The following is an 18,871-nucleotide window of genomic DNA, read 5'->3' on the forward strand; positions in this document are numbered from 1 at the left end:
TGACTGTAGCTTTGTAGTGTAGTCTGAAGTCAGGGAATCTGATTCCCCCAGCTCCATTTTTCTTTCTCAAGATTGCTTTGGCTATTTGGGGTCTTCTGTGTTTCCACAGAAATTGTAAATTTTTTTGTTCTAATTCGGTGAAAAATGCTATTGGTAATTTGATAGGGGTTGCACTGAATCTGTAGATTGCCTTAGGTAGTATAGTCATTTTGACAATATTGATTCTTCCAATCCAAGGACGTGGTATATCTTTCCATCTCTTTGTGTCATCTTTGATTTCTTTCATCAGTGTCTTATAGTTTTCTGAGTACAGGTCTTTTGCCTCCTTAGGTAGGTTTATTCCTGGGTATTTTATTCTTTTTGACGTGATGGTAAATGGGATTGTTTCCTTAGTTTCTCTTCTGATCTTTCGTTGTTAGTGTATAGGAATGCAAGAGATTTCTGTGTACTAATTTTGTATCCTGCAACTTTACCAAATTCATTAACGAGCTCTAGTAGTTTGACTATTTTAAATTATTTATAAAAGAGACCCAGTAGAGTTCTCTAGCTCTTCTATTATGTGAAGACAGTGGAAAGATGGCCATTTATGAACTGGGAAGTGGGCCCTCTCCAGACACAGGACTTGACCATGTGTACACTTTGATCTCAGACTTCCAGCCTTCAGAAATGTGAGAAACAAATTTCTGTTGTTTATAAGCCATCTAGTCTGTGCTATTTGGTTACAGCAGCCCAAACAGACTAAGACAGGGGTCTGTGGTTACACAAAAAGTAGTCAGTCTCATATACCCTATCCTGTATGTCACTTATGTTCTTTGTTGTATTTTCCATCCTTTTTTCTGTTCCAGTTTGGATACTTTTTATTGGCTTATCTTCAGTTCACATATCCTTGGTTCTGCTGTTAATTCATCTACTGAATCTTACAATTCATTTGTGATACTTTTCAGTTCCAGAATGTCTATATGATTGAAAAGGTTCTACTTCCCTAATACATTTCTCCATCATATCACCTATTTTCTAGTAGTTATCTCTAACTTTGTGTCTGGTGATTCCAAAATCTGTTGATTTATTTCTGTTGAGCAAAAGACAATAAGACATTCCACATGCAAATCTAATAAACAAATGAAAAGATGCTCAAAGTCAATAATCAGGGAAATGAAAATTTAAGCCACAGAGTGATATGATTTCAGACCCACTAAACTGGAAAAAGTTAATACATCTGATAACAGCCAAGTGTTAGACATGGTGTGAAGAATAACAATTATACACCATTCTTGGGAACTGCAGATTTGTACAACCACTTTGGAAAGTAATTTCACAACATTTAGTGAAGCAGAAGAAATGAGTGAACCCTATGACCAGAAGTTCTACTTTTAGATATAAACACTAGAGAAACTCTTACATGTATAAAATTTTTCACTGTTGTCTTATTATGAGAAAACTTAGAATATTCATGTTTGTTTTATAAAGCAATAAAATAAACTTTAGCTACTGCATCAAAATAGCTAAATTTTGAATCACACAAGGTAGTCACAGAAGAATGATTCAAAGAGAATATTTCCATGTATATGAAGTTTAAAAACATACAAAAGTAAACTGTTGTTTACCGATATTTTTAATACCTTATAAGCTTATAAAGAAAAGCAAAGGAATAATAAATACCAAATTCAGCTAAGTAGTTACCTGCAGAGAGGATGCAGGTTAGAAAAGGCACAAGGAGCACTGATAATGCTGTTTCTTACACTAGAAGGTGGGGGTTGAAGTGCATAAGAATCTTCTTTTTTCCCCCCCTTTGGAATGTATATTTCATTTAAAGAGTAATTATTAAAAAATAAAGAAAGGAAAAGAAGTCCAGACAAGAATACACCAAATTGTTATCTCTGGCTGAGGAGGTGATAAGGTTACCAGTGACTATTATTTTTCTATGCTATGATGCTGCAAAATTTGGATTTCTTTTACACTAAGCAAATATAATTGTAAACAGGAAAAAGATGGTCAATTATTTAATTTTAGGTTATTTTGTAAAACTGTAACTTTATAAAACTTGAAACATTTTAATTCTAAAACATAAGCCTTTAAATGCCTTGAATTTTAAATCAAGTATACATCATTAATAATAATCACACATGCACACACAAAAATTAGAGATTAGAGGAAGAAATCCTCTCTGCTGCCAGGTGCTCTGGGTTAAAGGCTCCTCAATCAAGTGAGTATAATCTTTATTTTGCCTTGGCTGCCTATAAATCCAGAGAGGAGATGTAAACATGCATACACTAGACTAAACAGCGGCTAAAACGTGGCCACTACTTACTCTCCCACTCACACATACCATGTAAGTCTGTGGGAAAAAACTTACAGCTAAACTAAGGAACTCAAGTCAAGTTTTCTGAAAATAACCCAGAGCTGACAAGTCAGTAGGAGGGCCTGGATGGTTTCAAGACACAGTTTTTAACCAAGACTTGGACCTCCAACTGTTTTCTTAAACAAAGATTTACATCCCATCCTTGGCTAAATTACTTGTAAATTAATCAAATTAATTACTCTGAGTGGATAAGCAGGAGGCTGGACAAGATAGTGCTGATGTCAGCCAATGAAGTCTGTGTTGTTTTAACTAAATATATCAGCTTAGTTTTAAACAGATCTACTGTGCACAAATATGGTAAGGGACTCACATCCTACCCAAAATCTTAGTTCTGTTTCCTGTCCTGTGAACAAACATACCTAGTTTTAATGTATCAGACATGATAAAAGTGTTAAATTTCCCAGAACAACAAATTCATACCTTTTAACAATGATTCATTTGTTTTTAAAAAGTAGTGGCTGTTATTCTTCCTCCTTAACTATATTCTAATGTGTCAAGAAATGTTTTAAAATAAATATGGTACTTAGAACACAGTAAAGTAACAATCTTAACTTGGAGATGGGAAAAAGAGAAACTAAATTACCCCTTAAATGTCTAACAACCAGAACTCTTTAAAGTCAGTGTTATACATCATACCAAAGATAGCAAATCCAGACTGTATGGATATCGTTTCCTTGTCTTCTAAGTTAGGACCCATTTTATGTTACACTTATTTATATTTTACAGCTGTCGCCTACCCACTTACCCAAGAACAAAAAAGTTTACAACATGGAAACACAGGCTTTTATGCTTGTGAATCAGAAGAAAAGATTTTTTTCCAAATAATTGGAAGATTATGATTTTTTAAATTCACAAATTGACTATACTGGGTCACCTTTGAGTAATGGAAATCTCTGTTTAAACATTCTTTTGGCAATAGGCACGGAGCATTAGGTCTCATTTCCAAGCTTTACCAGCTGGGTTTTGTCATTAACATTTATTAACAATCTAAGATATGGCTTTCGCCGTCTAATCCATACTACACAAATGTTTTGTATGGCCCTCCAGAGGATTTTGCTGTGACAAATTACTGGCAGAGATTATAGCCCCGTGGCTATTCACCAGAGGCAATGTAAAATTAACATGGTACTAATCCAATTTAAACAAGAAGTTGCACAAACAATCCTCTGAACAAAAGCAGATAGAGGATTCCAATTTTATATTCAAATACAATGTGTTTTTAATAAAAAGTTTTAGAAAAAAAATTGAAGTAACTTTCACACATATAAATTGTGCCTATTTGATGAAGGTATTAATTTTAATCTTCCAAAAACAGTGGCAGAACACAATTCACTATGGTAATCGCAAGGTCTATTAAATTTCTTCTTAAAGTGTTGCATCTCAAATGTGGTCTGTAGAACATCAGTGATTCCTAGTGACCTTGAAATATGTTTACAGTGTTGTTTCTAAAGCAGAAAGTCTATGGGATAAGGAATAGAAGTGGTCTGCAATGAAGATTACTGCACTCAAAGAATAAGACTATTTTCTTTCATGAAGTAGAAGTCTGGAGTTGAACCAGGAATTTAACACTATGTTTTCTTTTCTTCTTAATTCACTTACAGTAACTTAAAAGAGGCATCTGAACTTCTGTGACATCCTCTATTAGGCACAAATAGTTAAAATTACTTTGCCAATGCTTTTTAGGCAAGAAGGTAGAAAACACTTAGGAATAAAAGGGTAAATAGAAAACAATGAATTAAAGGAAAAATCCAGAAGATAGCAAAAGTGTATGAGAATGAATATGTTAGGAAGGAGGGGTGCTTGGGTGGGAGCCTTTTAAACTGAACCTTTTTTTAAGAGTCTCAGTCCATGAACTGGGGGGTTTTCGTTCAGAAGATTATTTTCTTACATTTGAAAAACCACCTCAAACAGTGAAAACAATGTCGTCTGTCAACATACATATATGAACGTAACTTAAAAATCAATTTACTCAAAGTAGTAAATTTTTGCATGGATATTTCTTAATAAGAAACATAACAATTATAATGAAATTATGCTCTGATAATTAATCACTCATTTCTCCAGAAGAAATGCCCTATCAACAGCTCACAGGCTTCCATCTTTTCATTACTAATTTTGGTAATGCCTTGTAATTAATTACCATTGCATTAGTCTCTTATCCTTCATAAGTTGCATAAATTTCTTCAGTGGTAGGCACTGTCTTCCACTTCCTCCCAATCTACTCTCCATTTTAAAACTTGAAATGATTTCATATCTAATACTGATATTTATTATTTTTTTAAAATGTTTATTTTATATTGGAGTATAGTTGATTTACAATGTTGTGTTAGTTTCAGGTGTACAACTAAGTGATTCAGTTATACATATACATATGTCCATTCTTTTTCAAATTCTTTTCCCATTTAGGTTGTTACATAATATTGAGTACAGTTCCCTGTGCTATACAGTCCTGTGCTTATATTCTTGTTGATCATCTATTTTATATATAGTAGTGTGTGTAAGTCAATCCCAAACTCCTAATTTATCCCTCCCCCCAACATTTCCCTTTTGGTAATCATAAGTTTGTTTTCTCTGTCTGCATCTGTTTCTGTTTTGTAAATAAGTTCATTTGTATCTTCTTTTTTTTAAGGTTCCACATATAAGTGATATCATATGGTATTTGTCTTCCTCTGACTTACTTCACATAGTATGATAATCTTTAGGTCCATCCATGTTGCTGCAAATGGCATTATTTCATTCTTTTTTATGGCTGAGTAATATTCCATTGCACATATGTACCACATCTTCTTTATCCTTTCCTCTGTCAACGGACATTTAGGTTGCTTCCATGTCCTGGCTATTGTAAATAGTGCTGCAATGAACACTGGGGTGCATATATCTTTTTGAATTATGGTTTTCTCCAGATATATGCCCAGGAGTGGGATTGCTGGATCATATGGTAGCTCCATTTTTAGTTTCTTAAGGAATCTCCATACTGTTTTCCATAATGGCTGTGCCAATCTACATTCCCACCAACAGTGTAGGGTTCCCATTTCTCCACACCCTCTCCAGCATTCACTATTTGTAGACTTTTTGATGATGGCCATTCTGACTGGTATGAGGTGATATCTCACTGTAGATTTGATTTGCATTTCTCTAATAACTAGTGATGCTGAGCCTTTTTTCATGTACTTTTTGGCTATCTGTATGTCTTCATTGGAGAACTATTTAGATCTTCTGCCCAGTTTTTGATTGGGTTGTTTGTTTTTTTCGTATTGAGCTGCATGAGCTGTTTGTAAATTCTGGAGATTAATCCCTTGTCAGTTGCTTTGTTTGCAAATATTTTCTCTCATTCTGTGGGTTGTCTTTTCATTTTGTTTATGGCTTCCTTTGCTGTGCAAAAGCTTTTAAGTTTGATTAGGTCCCATTTGTTTATTTTTGTTTTCATTTTCATTACTCTAGGAGGTGGATCCAAAAAGATAGTGCTGTGATTTATGTCAAAGAGTGTTCTGCCTATGTTTTCCTCTAATAGTTTTACAGTACCTGGCCTTACATTTAGGTGTTTAATCCATTTTGAGTTTATTTTTGTGTATGGTGTTAGGGAATGTTCTAATTTCATTATTTTACATGTAGCTGTCCAGTTTTCCCAGCACCACTTATTGAGGAGACTGTCTTTTCTGCACTGTATATTCTTGCCTCCTTTGTCATAGATTAAGTGACCATGGGTGCGTGGGTTTATCTCTGGGCTTTCGATCCTGTTCCTGTGATCTATATTTCTGTCTTTGTGCCAATACCATACTGTGTTTTTTTTTTTAAATTAATTAGTTTATTTTTGGCTGCACTGGTTCTTCGTTGCAGTGTGCGTGCTTTTTATTGCGGTGGCGCCTCTTGTTGCAGAGCATGGGCTCCAGGCGTGTGGGCTCAGCAGTTGTGGCTCACGGGCTCTAGAGCGCAGGCTCGGTAGTTTTGGTGCATGGGCTCAGTTGCTCCACAGCATGTGGGATCTTCCCGGACCAGGGCTCGAACCTGTGTCCCCCGCATTGGCAGGCAGACTCTTAACGACTGTGCCACCAGGGACGCCCATACCATACTGTTTTGATGATTGTAGCTTTGTAGTATAGTCTGAAGTCAGGGAGCATGATTTCTCCGGCTCCATTTTTCTTTCTCAAGATTGCTTTGGCTATTTGGGGTCTTTTGTGTTTCCATAGAAATTTTAAAAAGTTTTGTTCTAGTTCTGTGAAAAATGCCATTACCAATTTGATAGGGATTGCACTGAATCTGTAGATTGCCTTGGGCAGTATAGTCATTTTCACAATATTGATTCTTTCAATTCAAGAACATGGTATATCTTTCCAACTGTTTGTGTCATCTTCAATTTCTTTCATCAACGTCTTATACTTTTCAGAGTACAGGTCTTTAGGAAGGTTTATTCCTAGATTTATTCCTAGTTATTTTATTCTTTTTAATGTGATGGTAAACGGGATTCTTTCCTTAATTTCTCTTTCTGATCTTTTGTTGTTGGTGTATAGAAATGCAAGAGATTTCTGTGCACTAATTTTGTATCCTGCAGTGTTACCAAATTCATTGATGAGCTCTAGTAGTTTTCTGGTAGCATCTTTAGGATTTTCTATGTATAGTATCATGTCATCTGCAAACAGTGACACTTTTACTTCTTTTCCAGTTTGGATTCCTTTTTCTAATACTGATATTTGAAACACTGTTTTTGAACCATTTCTCCCTCAGCTTTGAATGACAAAATACAATGATAACCCACTGTCCTCTTGTTTTTCTCATACTTATTTTCTATTATTTCTGCTAACTTCATTTGCATTTCTTACCACCCTGCCATGTTCTTGTTAAATATCAGCCCTCCCAGCTGAACTTTAAGTTTCCTGTGGGGAGAGAACTGCTGTATCTAGAGCATCTACCACTGTGCAAGGTGCATAGTAGGGTCTCGATAAGTACTTGATGAATGAAAAATGAACAAATAAAACAACTATAGATGTTTCTTCAGACTCAATGCACTCTCATCTCTTTACACATAACTTTAGGAAGTTCACCTACTGACTGACAGTATTGCGTATCTGCACAATTAGCCCGAACATAGGTTTTTCCCCTTATGTCAGTTTCTACAGAACATCTATATTAAACCTACCATCCAAATACAAAGTACTGTTATTACTCAAACTATATTGAACCTCACTTCCCCACTGCTACTATTATATAACAACATTCTCCTATCTTGTAGACTTAAAATTTTTCAATTTTTGGTTGGTGTCTGTCATTTTTCAGCTACTCAGTCGTAAATCCTTCTAATATTTGTTCTATTCATCAATATTCCAAAGCTACCATCTGATTAGGTCCCCAATGACTGAAACCAAGAATACTACACAATAGCTTTATGGCTCATATCCTTTTAACAACAGTTACCATTTATTGAGCATACACTATGTACAAAACACTGTGTTAAATGCTTTACAGACCACTCATTTAACTCTCAGAACAACCTGTGAGGAAAGATTTTTCATTTTCCAAATGAGGAGACTAATCAGAGAAATTATATTCCCCAAGTCACAGAGGTAGTTAAGAAGTATAGCCAAGATTCAGTATAGCTCTCTTGACTCCAAGGCCATGTTCTAAACTGCTATGTATGCTGCCTCTGGTAGAATCTGTATCCTGTTATTTTTAATAGCCACTCTCACCACATTATTTCCTTGCTCCCAATTCCACAGGGACTCCTCCCTGTGGTACTAAATGTAACTTAAATATCTTGCCATCATGACTTTATATTAGCTTATTCTCTTTCAAAGTCACTTTAATTCTCATTACCAGAGCTAGTCTATCTGTCAGTGATGTCATTTTCCTTGCTTATGATAGGCCAAATCATGACTTCTTCTGCTTCAATACTCACTCTGTCAGAAATCCCTAATGTCTTCCACAGCTCACTTTGTTCTATTTGAAATTCTTTCATTATGTGGCTTCTATGGAATTAAACCATAACATTATAAAGCAGGAAGAGCCTGAGACTGCACACCAGTCAAATGAGTCTAATCCTTGCTCTATCACTTAGTACCTGTGTGATCGTGTGCAACTTACTTAACATCTCTAAGTCTGTTTCTTTCATCTATAAAATGGAAGTATTACCTGCTATACAGGGATCTTGGTTAGGATCAAATGAAAACGTATGAAGGGCTTAGCATAATACCAAGCACTTATCAGCTTTCCTTCCTCCTTAAACATAAGAATTCTAAGTTCTATCTGCCACATCTTCAATTATCACCTCTGCAAAAGGATTCCTTCATGTTATTAAGCTCAATCATCCTCCCAACATCAGTCCATATTTCTAACTGCTTGCTGAATTTCTTTCTGTAAAAATTAAAATGTTCAAATCTGCAAGTCCTATCTCCTTCCCATGCCTCAATCAGCTTCTTGTCTTAATAACCATCATTCCAATCCTGGAAAACTCTCTTTCCAGACACTAAGCCTTGAACCCTTGACACCATCTTTGACTTTCCACTCTGCATTCTGATTAGGTATAGTGTACTGTATAGAATCTACCAAAACCATGTCTTTTAAAATAATCTCGTCATGTTCCCACTGCTACCTAGTCCTTATTTCCTGAAATGACCTCTAAAATGGGACCTCCTCTGTTCTCCATGGAGAGTCTATGCTTTCTGACTTTGTGCCTCCTTGCTATAATCATTCTATTCATTGTATATACAACATTTTCCCCACAGCTTTCCTAAATCACAACCAATTCTCCAGAGATCCATCTCAAATATCTCATCTTCTATGACACCTTTCCTAAGTTCTATTAAATAGATGTACTTCCCCTCCTGAGTACTCTGTACAGGTCTTTTCAGGGCTCTTACTATTTGGCAGTAAATGTTATATTTATAGTTTTCTTCCCTATTACTAAACTGCAAGCTCCCTGAGGCAAAGACCTATGTTTTACTTATATCTATAAATCTAGGACAGTGCCTTGAACACAGGAGGCCCTCAGTACTATATATGATTATTCATTCATCTACCCTTAGTCTTGCGAGCATCTATAAAACATATTCAGTGTGTGTAATATTATTTTATACTTATGCTTACGATCTCAATTCATCTAAAAGCTATGTTAAGGCAAACTGCACTATTTATTCTCAGGCAGTCTAGTACATACTCTTCTATGAAGGTGGTAAGCATTTAGTACAATACCACAAAGATGTTTAATGACATTTGATGGTTTGGGAGACACATTAAAAAAAAATACAAATCTGAGAGACCCTACGTACCAAATTTCATTCAGCATATAATGGACACATTTCAGAAAAGCAAAACTTAGAATAAACTAACCACTAATGATCCTTAAAAGTTTAGATCAAATAGATGAGATTCAAAATAAAAATCTTGCTCATATTTTATTTGATCTTAATAATTTGAAGACATTATAGCCAAAATTAAGGTTAATTCCTCAGGAAGCTAACAGCATTTGTTACCTGGTACCAGGAAGGAAAAAACAAAAGTAATGTAAAGAATTTAGGAAACTACTCTCACTTTTAAATTCTTGTAAAATTATGCAAAAATCCCGTGATTCCTTTTTTTTAATGAATAAATTACTGTGTCTTCCTAGGAATGACTTTTAAAATATGTTCTTAAAATTCTCCCCCCAAAGGCACTCCCAATAGAAGGAAATTAATACTAAGGAGAAAAGGATGGTAGTTTTTAAAGTGAAAGTAAAAGGAGAAAAAGAATGGTAGTTTTTAAAGTGAAAGTAGAAATTATTCCCAACTTGCTGTGGGGAAGAGGATAGTTGGCTTTAAAAAAAAAAAAAAAAAAAAAAAAGGAAAAGAAAAAGGACCTAGAAGTTTTAGTTTTTATAAAGGAGGATCTTATATGTAACACATTAAAAAAAGGGGGGTGGGGCCTAATCTCAAATACAGAACTGGACATTTAAATACAGACATCTGAACCTAACAAATATTGCCAAATATGCAAACTTATAAAAAATCAAGGGAGAAAGACATAAAAAGAATAATCCATCATCAGCTATAAACTACATACCTGTTTAAGTCTGGCAAGTTCTTTCAAAGCTCGTCCCCACTGCTGCTTGTAATGCAGCTTAGACTTAGTTGCGGATTCCAACTTTCTTTCAAGTTCAACCTAACAGTGATTAAAATCATATCAAGTGAAACACTATACCACTGTGTACAATCACTGAAAGATAATATATACAAAGACTCTGGCTTAAGAAAAGAGTTTATATAGTGTAACATACGACATCATCTAAAACTGTTATATAATTTACTGTAAATATTATGGCACATGAACATTTTCTTGTTTAAAATATAGTTGTATTTTTACTGCCTAACAGCCTATACTAAAAGGAACTGAATCAGTCTTAACCTCCAGACAGTTACTATAAATGTATTTAAAACATATATATTACATAAAGATCATAGAGTGAAAAAATACATTTTTTTTTTTTTTAATATAACAAAAAGCAGTTGTTAGCATTCCATTTAGCTGACACTCTCAACCTTGAAACCAAATTATTCCTTTTGGAGACCTATCATTATGTGGAATTTTGTCTTACATTGAAGAGAGCTTGTAGAGATACTTTTATAACTCTATTTTGGCAAAAATCATAGAATGCTGAAAACAGTGAACTGTTTTATCAGAAGGCAGTTTACTAAGAGTACAAAGTCAAAAATATTTTAAGAATGTTAAAATAAACCCAAGAGTAAGAAAAATAATGCTCCCAAAAACACTCATCTAACTTTTATTTTCTATTTTTCCTCAAATATATAAAGAAAAACACGAAATAGATTTGATTTTTAAAATACGGTTATTTATACTTGCAGCAGGCAATCTGTTGTGTATGAACTGAAGCCAACTTGGCTAGGTTTTGGAATGCACTCTCTCAAAGTTTCAAACCAAGTACCAAACAAATTCATGTAGCCAACAGACAGTTTTACTATTTAAGTGATAAGGTAATAACATGGATGAATTACAGTAAAATACTGTTAATCTAAACTGGCCTAATTTTTTTATATCAAGTCTAGTTTTTCCCATACACACAACTCCTAATGTTTTGCAGAAAAATAAAATCGAAGACACTATCCAAAAATTCAAACTTCAGAAAGCTCAGAAGGAAATAAAATGAAAGGAAAAGCACATTGCCAAAATCCTTTCACAAAAGACCAGAATGTTCTCTGCAGTAATATATGACTTCATGGAGTCAAGGTCTTTTCTGCTTTACAAATCCCTAGTGCTTGGATTTAAATGTGTTGACATTTCACAACTATACTCATACATCTTAAGTTGAATAATACTCTGAGATTATCAAAGATGATCTTTTCCACTTATGCCCTAAAGACTTACACATATTAGTTGGTAATTTTAACAAGAGGACATATGTCAGAGGAAAAGCAAAAATCTGTTTATAACTGTGTGATAAAAGAATAGTATTCAATTATAAAAGTGATCATGTCCCTGGGTCTTGGAGAAGGTACAGTATCCTGGACGAGCCTCAGAATGAGGGTTAGGACAACCTAGAGATATCACTTATACCCACTGAACTGACTCCATCAGAAAAAGCTGGGGAGATTTTATCAGTTTTGCCATGATTATCAAAATAACTCACATTTGCATTGATATTCACACAGTAGTTCACACTAATTTAAAATGCATATATAATCAAAACATATAATGTCTTTATTCTTAACCAAAAACAAACTGTAGCTAACAAATCTGAGACGTTACACATCATTTTTCTAAATCATCCCAAACTACCAAATCAGTGATTCCTAACTTTTTTTAAGGATACAGATGCCTCTGTGATTCTAAAGAAATATATGGACCCAATTCCCAAAAAAAGGTACACAACCAAAATTTTGACACAATTTCAGGGCATTCAAAGACCTCGAGTTAAGAGCCCTTTTTGTGGGTAGATATGAGACTTCGGGAAGGCTTTTTTGATTTAAATCATAAGCCAAGTTATAGACTCAAATTAAAACTTGGCTCAGGACCTAGAGTCAATTCAGAGGCTACTGAAGACCAAGCACAGACTTTCACTGATTCTCAATGTCCCTGTTTCTATCCTTGATATACCCACAACTCTAATTCTCTACTGGAGGCATGGCATTGTCTTTGCCTCTAATCTCCTATTCCCCAGTTCCAATGTGTCACAAAAAACTATAGATTTCTTCCTTGAAATGTTTTCCAGTTTTATTCTTTTATGTTCTTTCTACCATTTCCTAAGCTCAGGCTTATCTCATCTCTTGTCTGCTCAGCCTCAAACGTATTCTATCTACAAATCCTGCAAATCACTATTACATCAATTTACTCTCTACTAAAAAATCTACAACAGCTACTAATTGCCTACAGGACTGAGCCTAAACTCCTCTGCCTAGGTGTTAAAGCACTCCGAGATATAATTTCCATCCTACTTGTTCTACTACTTTCTTGGTATTCCTCAACAGGAAACCCTCTACTCCAACCACCGGGTTTGTCTCCCCTACATTCACCTTGTCCAAGTTACTTCCTGAGCCTGTCGATTCTTTTTCTTCGTTGCTTATTTAAAACTTCAGATTCAGCTCAAATTCTATCTCTCCATGGAGCTGTCTTAAAACTACTATATTCTGAACACCAAATGACTTCTTTCTGAATTGCAAAGAGTTCCTATCACATTCCCTGGTATTCGATTATATATGGTCATTTAAGGTTCTCTGAGTCATCTCCCCAATTATATTACAAACTCTTTTAAAAGTGAGGTCCCAGGGACTTCCCTGGCAGTCTAGTGGTTAAGACTTTGCCTTCCAATGCAGGGGGTGTGGGTTCGATCCCTGGTCGGGGAGCTAAGATCCCACATGCCTCGCAGCCCCAAAACCAAAACATAAAACAAAAGCAATATTGTTACAAATTCAATAAAGACTTTAAAAATGGTCCACATCAAAAAAAAAAAAAGTGAGGTCCCAAAAGGATAACATACTTTTACTCTTTTCTTTTCTCTCATTTTTCCCTTTGTCCTAAGACACAGTAGATACTCACCAAATGTTCTTAAATGCACAAATTTAGTTTCTGTCTTAATCTTTTGTATGCATTAGTAAATTATAATGCTTTCCCTATTTTATTTTTTTAAAAGTTCCAATTGCTTTTAAGCCATCTGAAAGTCATTTCCTAGCTAAAAGCACATCAAACTATTATTCACTTCTTAAGGGATTCAAGAATTGCATTTGGTAAAATTGTATCTTAATGTTAACTTATTTTTAGACCATTTCAGTGACAATGGAAATATTTGTGTTATACTGAAGAGATGAGTAAACAGAAAAGAAAAAAGCTCTCAATCAGACATAACCAGAAGTTGTAGACTAAATCAGGTACTTTTTCACTTAAGTCTTCCTTTTTATGCTTTTATCTCTTTGTTACTTAAGAAATAAGATTCTGCCCTCTTCTGGCTCCAAAAAAAACTTACAAAGAATGTTCAAAGAGCTGAGAAGCCTTGTTTTGCTAGGCGTTTAAAAACAGTGGATGAATTCATTAGGTCTGATATAAAGGTGCTTCCATTACACTTTTTTTTTCCTCAACAAGTTCATGGTGCTGTTTATATTTGTAATATGTTTGGTGATTTTTATCCTTTTGGTAGAAGTGTAATTGGAAGAAGAAATTTTTAAAAATCACTTACAATTACTTCTATGGTGATATTATCTAGTATATATTCAGAAAAGATGAATATGATAAGCCCTCTGTTCCAATTTTGAGCTATTTGGCCCTGAATTTCCCCAAGATAAAATGGAAATACTCTTGACACCTACTTAAGAGAACTTGCGAGAATTGATGAGATATTGTCTGAATGCTTCAAATATCTCTGGCAGGCCACATAATTCATAACATAAAAACAAATACTTTAATATTTGGTTTAATCAAAAGGGGTGGGAAATGTCCAGTTTGATTCAAATTCAAGGTCACTGGTAGAGAAATGAGAAGGCCAAAAATGGAGAATGAAGAGATTGTCCAGATATGTAAGAAGCAGAATCAACAAGACTTTGCAATTAAATAGATATCGGGGTAAGAAGAGGAACCAAAAATAGCATGGCATTTGACAAGCTGCAGAAACATTTAATGAATTCAGAAATGCTAGAAGAAAGCAGTTAATACCCTTTCCAACTCAGTATTTTTTAACCACTCTTATTCTTGTCTCCAAATTTTCTATATGCACCCTTCTGCCTCTTGAATAGTCATATCAAGGGCTAAATTTTATATCTATGCTCCAACCATCCCCTCCTCTCTTAAAGCTTCAATTTCTCCTTGCTGTTAATTTGTCTTTAATCTAAAAATATTCTCTGATTTTCCTACCTCTAAATAAGCTTTTCTCAAGAGCTTTAGGCCCTTGGGCTACATTTTTTCTTGTCTTCTGGGGTTTTCTGAAATTTATTTTTTTATTATTTTTTTAAATTTTTGACTGCGTTTCGTCGTCGTTGCTGTGCGTGGGCTTTCTCTAGTTGCGGTGAGCAGGGGCTACTCTTTGTTGCGGTGCGCGGGCTTCTCACTGCGGTGGCTTCTCTTGTTGCAGAGCACGGGCTCTAGGTGTGCAGGCTTCAGTAGTTGCAGCACACAGGCTCAGTAGTTGTGGCTCACGGGCTTAGCTGCTCCCCAGCATGTGGGATCTTCCCGGACCAGGGCTCGAACCCGTGTCCCCTGCATTGGCAGGTGGATTCTTAACCACCGCACCACCAGGGAAGCCCTTTTCTTGTTTTCTTTTCAAAGCCAAACTTTCTATAACCTTCTGCAATTTGGCTTCTTAAAAATCAGTGACCTCTTAACTGCCAAACACATGGTCTTTCCTCAACCACTCTTGACTTGCCCATCATGAGAGATTACTTTCACTTCCTCATTCTTTAAACTCCCCCTTTCCTTTTGGGCACAGCACTAGACTGTTTTTATTATTTCTCTAAATCTCATTAGCCTCCTTCCCCAACTCTTGATTGTTCTCAAAGCTGAACGTCCCCCTAAGTTTTATCATCAATTAGCTTTCCTAAACACTCCTTAAGCAATTGCATATACTTGTAAGCTGTTACTTTACTCAAATGACTCTCAAATCTGTTTGTCTAGCCCTTTTCTCTTCCTACTGTATCTTCTCATTTTTTAACCACTTAGTTAACTCCTTCACTTAGATTACTGCATTAGCATCTCAAATGTAGTATGTCTAAAATCTGAATTCTCTACAACTTCCATCTCTCCAAAAAAGTTCACTGAAAATCTTCATTTCTATTAATATTAACATTCATTAAGCCAATCTTATAAATTTGAGAGTAATCTTTGACTTTTCTTACTGGATGAAATATGAATTCTTTAAGCAAACAAACATCTAAGGTCTTCCCTCATATGGCTGAAAATTACCTTTATTTCCAGCATTCTCTTATCAGGCCTACATTTATTTTAAAACTACAGCTGACATTTGCACAGTGCAGAGGTATGCATGCTAATCCTCCATGCTGTCAAAAAAATGCCTATAACTTTACAGTTGGCCCTCTGAATATGTGGTACTGCATCTGAGGAATCAACCAACCACGGGTCATGTGATACTGTAGAATGTATTTTCTGAAAAAAATCTGTGTATAAGTGGACCCTCACAGTTCAAACTCATGTTGTTCAAGGGTAAACCATACTACTATAATGATTAGACTCCAGGTTCTAGTCAAGCAGCTATCCAAATATGCAATAGACTTTTTAATCTTTTTTATACTTTTGTTCAGTACTTCTTTTTGGAATAACCTCACCCACATATTTACCTATTTAAAGTTTCACCTATTCTTAGGCTCCATATACAATCTCATTCCTTCTTTATACTTAGTGTGTTGATTTCAGAAGTTGACTTTGTTTTCCCTTTGGACTCATGGCATTTAGTAAGAGAAAGTTAGACGATATCTGCTTGTTTGCCTTTTGCTATAATGATTTGGGTATGTTCCTTGTCTCCTTCTGTAACTTTTTATTTACTTGACGGTATCCTGAACGTTTTTGAATCATTCATAATGGCATTTAGCATGGTATCATAAATAGCATACATCTTTGCTGGATAATGAAAAACCAACTCTATCAATCAGCATCCTGCCAGGAATCTAGAAATCAGAAGTAATTTAATACAGGAAACTGGTTCAAGAGATAAAGGAAGAGCAGAAAGGCCAAAGAGGATATGGTGAGGCAACCCAGTGATCAGCAGCAGCAAGAAGCCCCCACCTCTCCTAGGCAGGAGGGACTACAAAAAGGTACCAGGAAATAGTAGTTCTTAATACAAGCAACCCACAAACTGGGGATGTCCAGTGGGCTAGAACCACAGCGGAGACTGCCTAAAGGAAGCTGGAGAAGGGATGCCTGGTGGGAGATGGAACCATAAAAAGATGTAACTACTGCCACAGAAAATAAGGGAAGTAGAGAGGCAAAAAGAGAGAGGAGAAAGAACTACTCTGGCATCTTCCCAACTCCTATCTACCAATCTTCTGTTAGTGTCCCCTAGTGGCTGAATCTACAGAAGAGAAAGGGCAAGGAAGCCTTCAATACAATGCTGAGTGGGAACAGACAGGCAATGGCTGCCACGATAATTAAATCCTTAAGCTTCTAAAGCTTATTTTCCTGTTTATTATTAACTCTGTTATTTTCTTAAGTATGCTATATATTTTTAATAAATAATGCCTAAAATTTATCAAACTCTAAAATGCAAGAGCTCATATTGTCAAACTTAGATTGTCTGTTGGGTATTACCCATTTTTTAATGCCTAGAACTTGAACATTCTGTCTGTTGGGAATCCCAATATAAATGAGAGTCAGGACCTGGCGCTTCCAACTGCAGAAAGCAAAATAGGATGGCTATCCCTTCTTCCAAACTAAGAGTAGAGTACAGACCTGTGATTTAAATGCGTGCTCCTACCTGAGACAGTGAATCTAAAGGGCAGTATTATGGAGAGAGGGTATTCACAATGGCTACTGCAAAACTGAGAGTTCAACAGCCTAACACTAGAATCAGGGGAGACAGAATCCAGGGACACGGCAGTCATGGCACCAACAGTAGCATCCCGAGTAGACTGTTTTATGACAGGATGGGCCCATGACTTGCTTCCCCCAGGTTTTTTAGCTTTCCTGACAGGTTTGTGAATTCCTTTAGTCCAAGTGTTACTCAGTTCTGTTGTCTGTAACCAAGGACTCTAGTATAGGCTATAACTGATAAAAGCTATGAAATTCAAGTATTGACAATGTCATGTGCCTCAAATTCTCTATGTTCTTATTTGATATCAGAATACTACACTTAAATGTTATTACATTGTATATGCAAGTATCATTTTTTATTTTATAAATTTATCATTAAGGCTGGTTAAATTGCCATAAATTGACATGGGTACCTTTTCCAAAGTGAGAAGATTTATTTCAGACTGTAGCCGAATTTCTGGTTTGCTGCTTTGCTGATCCTTGAACTGATGGAACTCTTTTTCCAAAATCTTATACTTATTTTCAGCATCATTGAGCTGTATTAAAAAAAATTATAGCCACTTTAAAACAGCAGTACGCAAAGTTTAGTATTACAGAATTCAATTCAATAGTGTCATTTTCTTACTTTAAGGCATGTTTATATTAGAAAATTTAGAAAATACATAAAGTATAATGAAGAAAATTAAGATCTCTAGTAATCTTAAAAATTCAGTAAATCAACTGATTAACAATATACAAAAACTTTTTAGGAGTATGAAATTTCTTATAAAACCAGTATCTTGAGAACATTTTTGTTAAATTTTGGATGGCAAATGGAAAAGTCAGTTTATAAAAATACTGAAAATAATTTTTAAAAATGCAACATGTAAGATTGAGCATTATAGATATACCTGATTATCGATGAAAGTAAGTTTAATTTTAATGCAGTATTATTTATTGTTCCTATAATTTGATACTGTATGAATTTCATAATTCCAATACTATTACAACTTACAGATTATTTGGCCCAGTCCCTTCATATTTATAAGGTAAGAAAATTGAGGATCAAAGAGCTAAATTACTGAGGCAGTGCCAAAGAGCTAGTGAGCTAGGCACTAGGAGACGCATGAAGAGAATTCAGATCTTTTCATCCCCTAGAATGATGCTCTAATGAATAGTTCCTTAAATTTAAAAAAAAAAAAAAAAAAAAGTGAGAGAGACCACCTTGACTAAACACTGTAATTTCCCTTAGAACAGTTTCAAAACTACCAAGAAAAAGAAAAAAAGATATAAAGGTATTCTTTTAAAATGTGGGATTTTTCTAATCAAATGCAAATAAGCACTGTTTAAAGATGCTTTCTGAAAACATACACCAATATGACTAGCCATCTTTAGATAACCCAATTATCTCTTTAAGACTAAGACTTAACTAAATGCGAAATACTGAGAAAATTGGTGGCAAAAATGGAACTTAAATTACCAATAATAAATTCTTGTTTTATGCTAATAATTATCAATAATTCTAATTAGGATTTATCGAGCATCTTTAGGTAATGAGTATTTCCATACATGGAAATTTTCCATATA

The 18,871-nt window shown here is 35.0% G+C and overlaps 1 protein-coding gene across 4 annotated transcripts in view; it reads right to left on the reverse strand.

The window, feature by feature from the left end:
* Window positions 1–18,871, reverse strand: part of CEP120 (centrosomal protein 120) — a 76,844-nt gene that overhangs the window by 11,348 nt on the left and 46,625 nt on the right. For all 4 annotated transcript variants that reach the window (XM_061188097.1, XM_061188095.1, XM_061188096.1 and 1 more), the window contains exons 18-19: window positions 17,719–17,841; window positions 10,388–10,486 (exon numbers count right to left, since the gene is read on the reverse strand). In XM_061188097.1, coding sequence (XP_061044080.1) covers window positions 10,388–10,486; window positions 17,719–17,841 — 222 coding nt within the window. The remainder of the gene's footprint in view (window positions 1–10,387; window positions 10,487–17,718; window positions 17,842–18,871) is intronic.

Source organism: Eubalaena glacialis, chromosome 4 (genome assembly GCF_028564815.1).
Source record: "Eubalaena glacialis isolate mEubGla1 chromosome 4, mEubGla1.1.hap2.+ XY, whole genome shotgun sequence".
Classification (NCBI taxonomy): Eukaryota; Metazoa; Chordata; class Mammalia; order Artiodactyla; family Balaenidae; genus Eubalaena; species Eubalaena glacialis.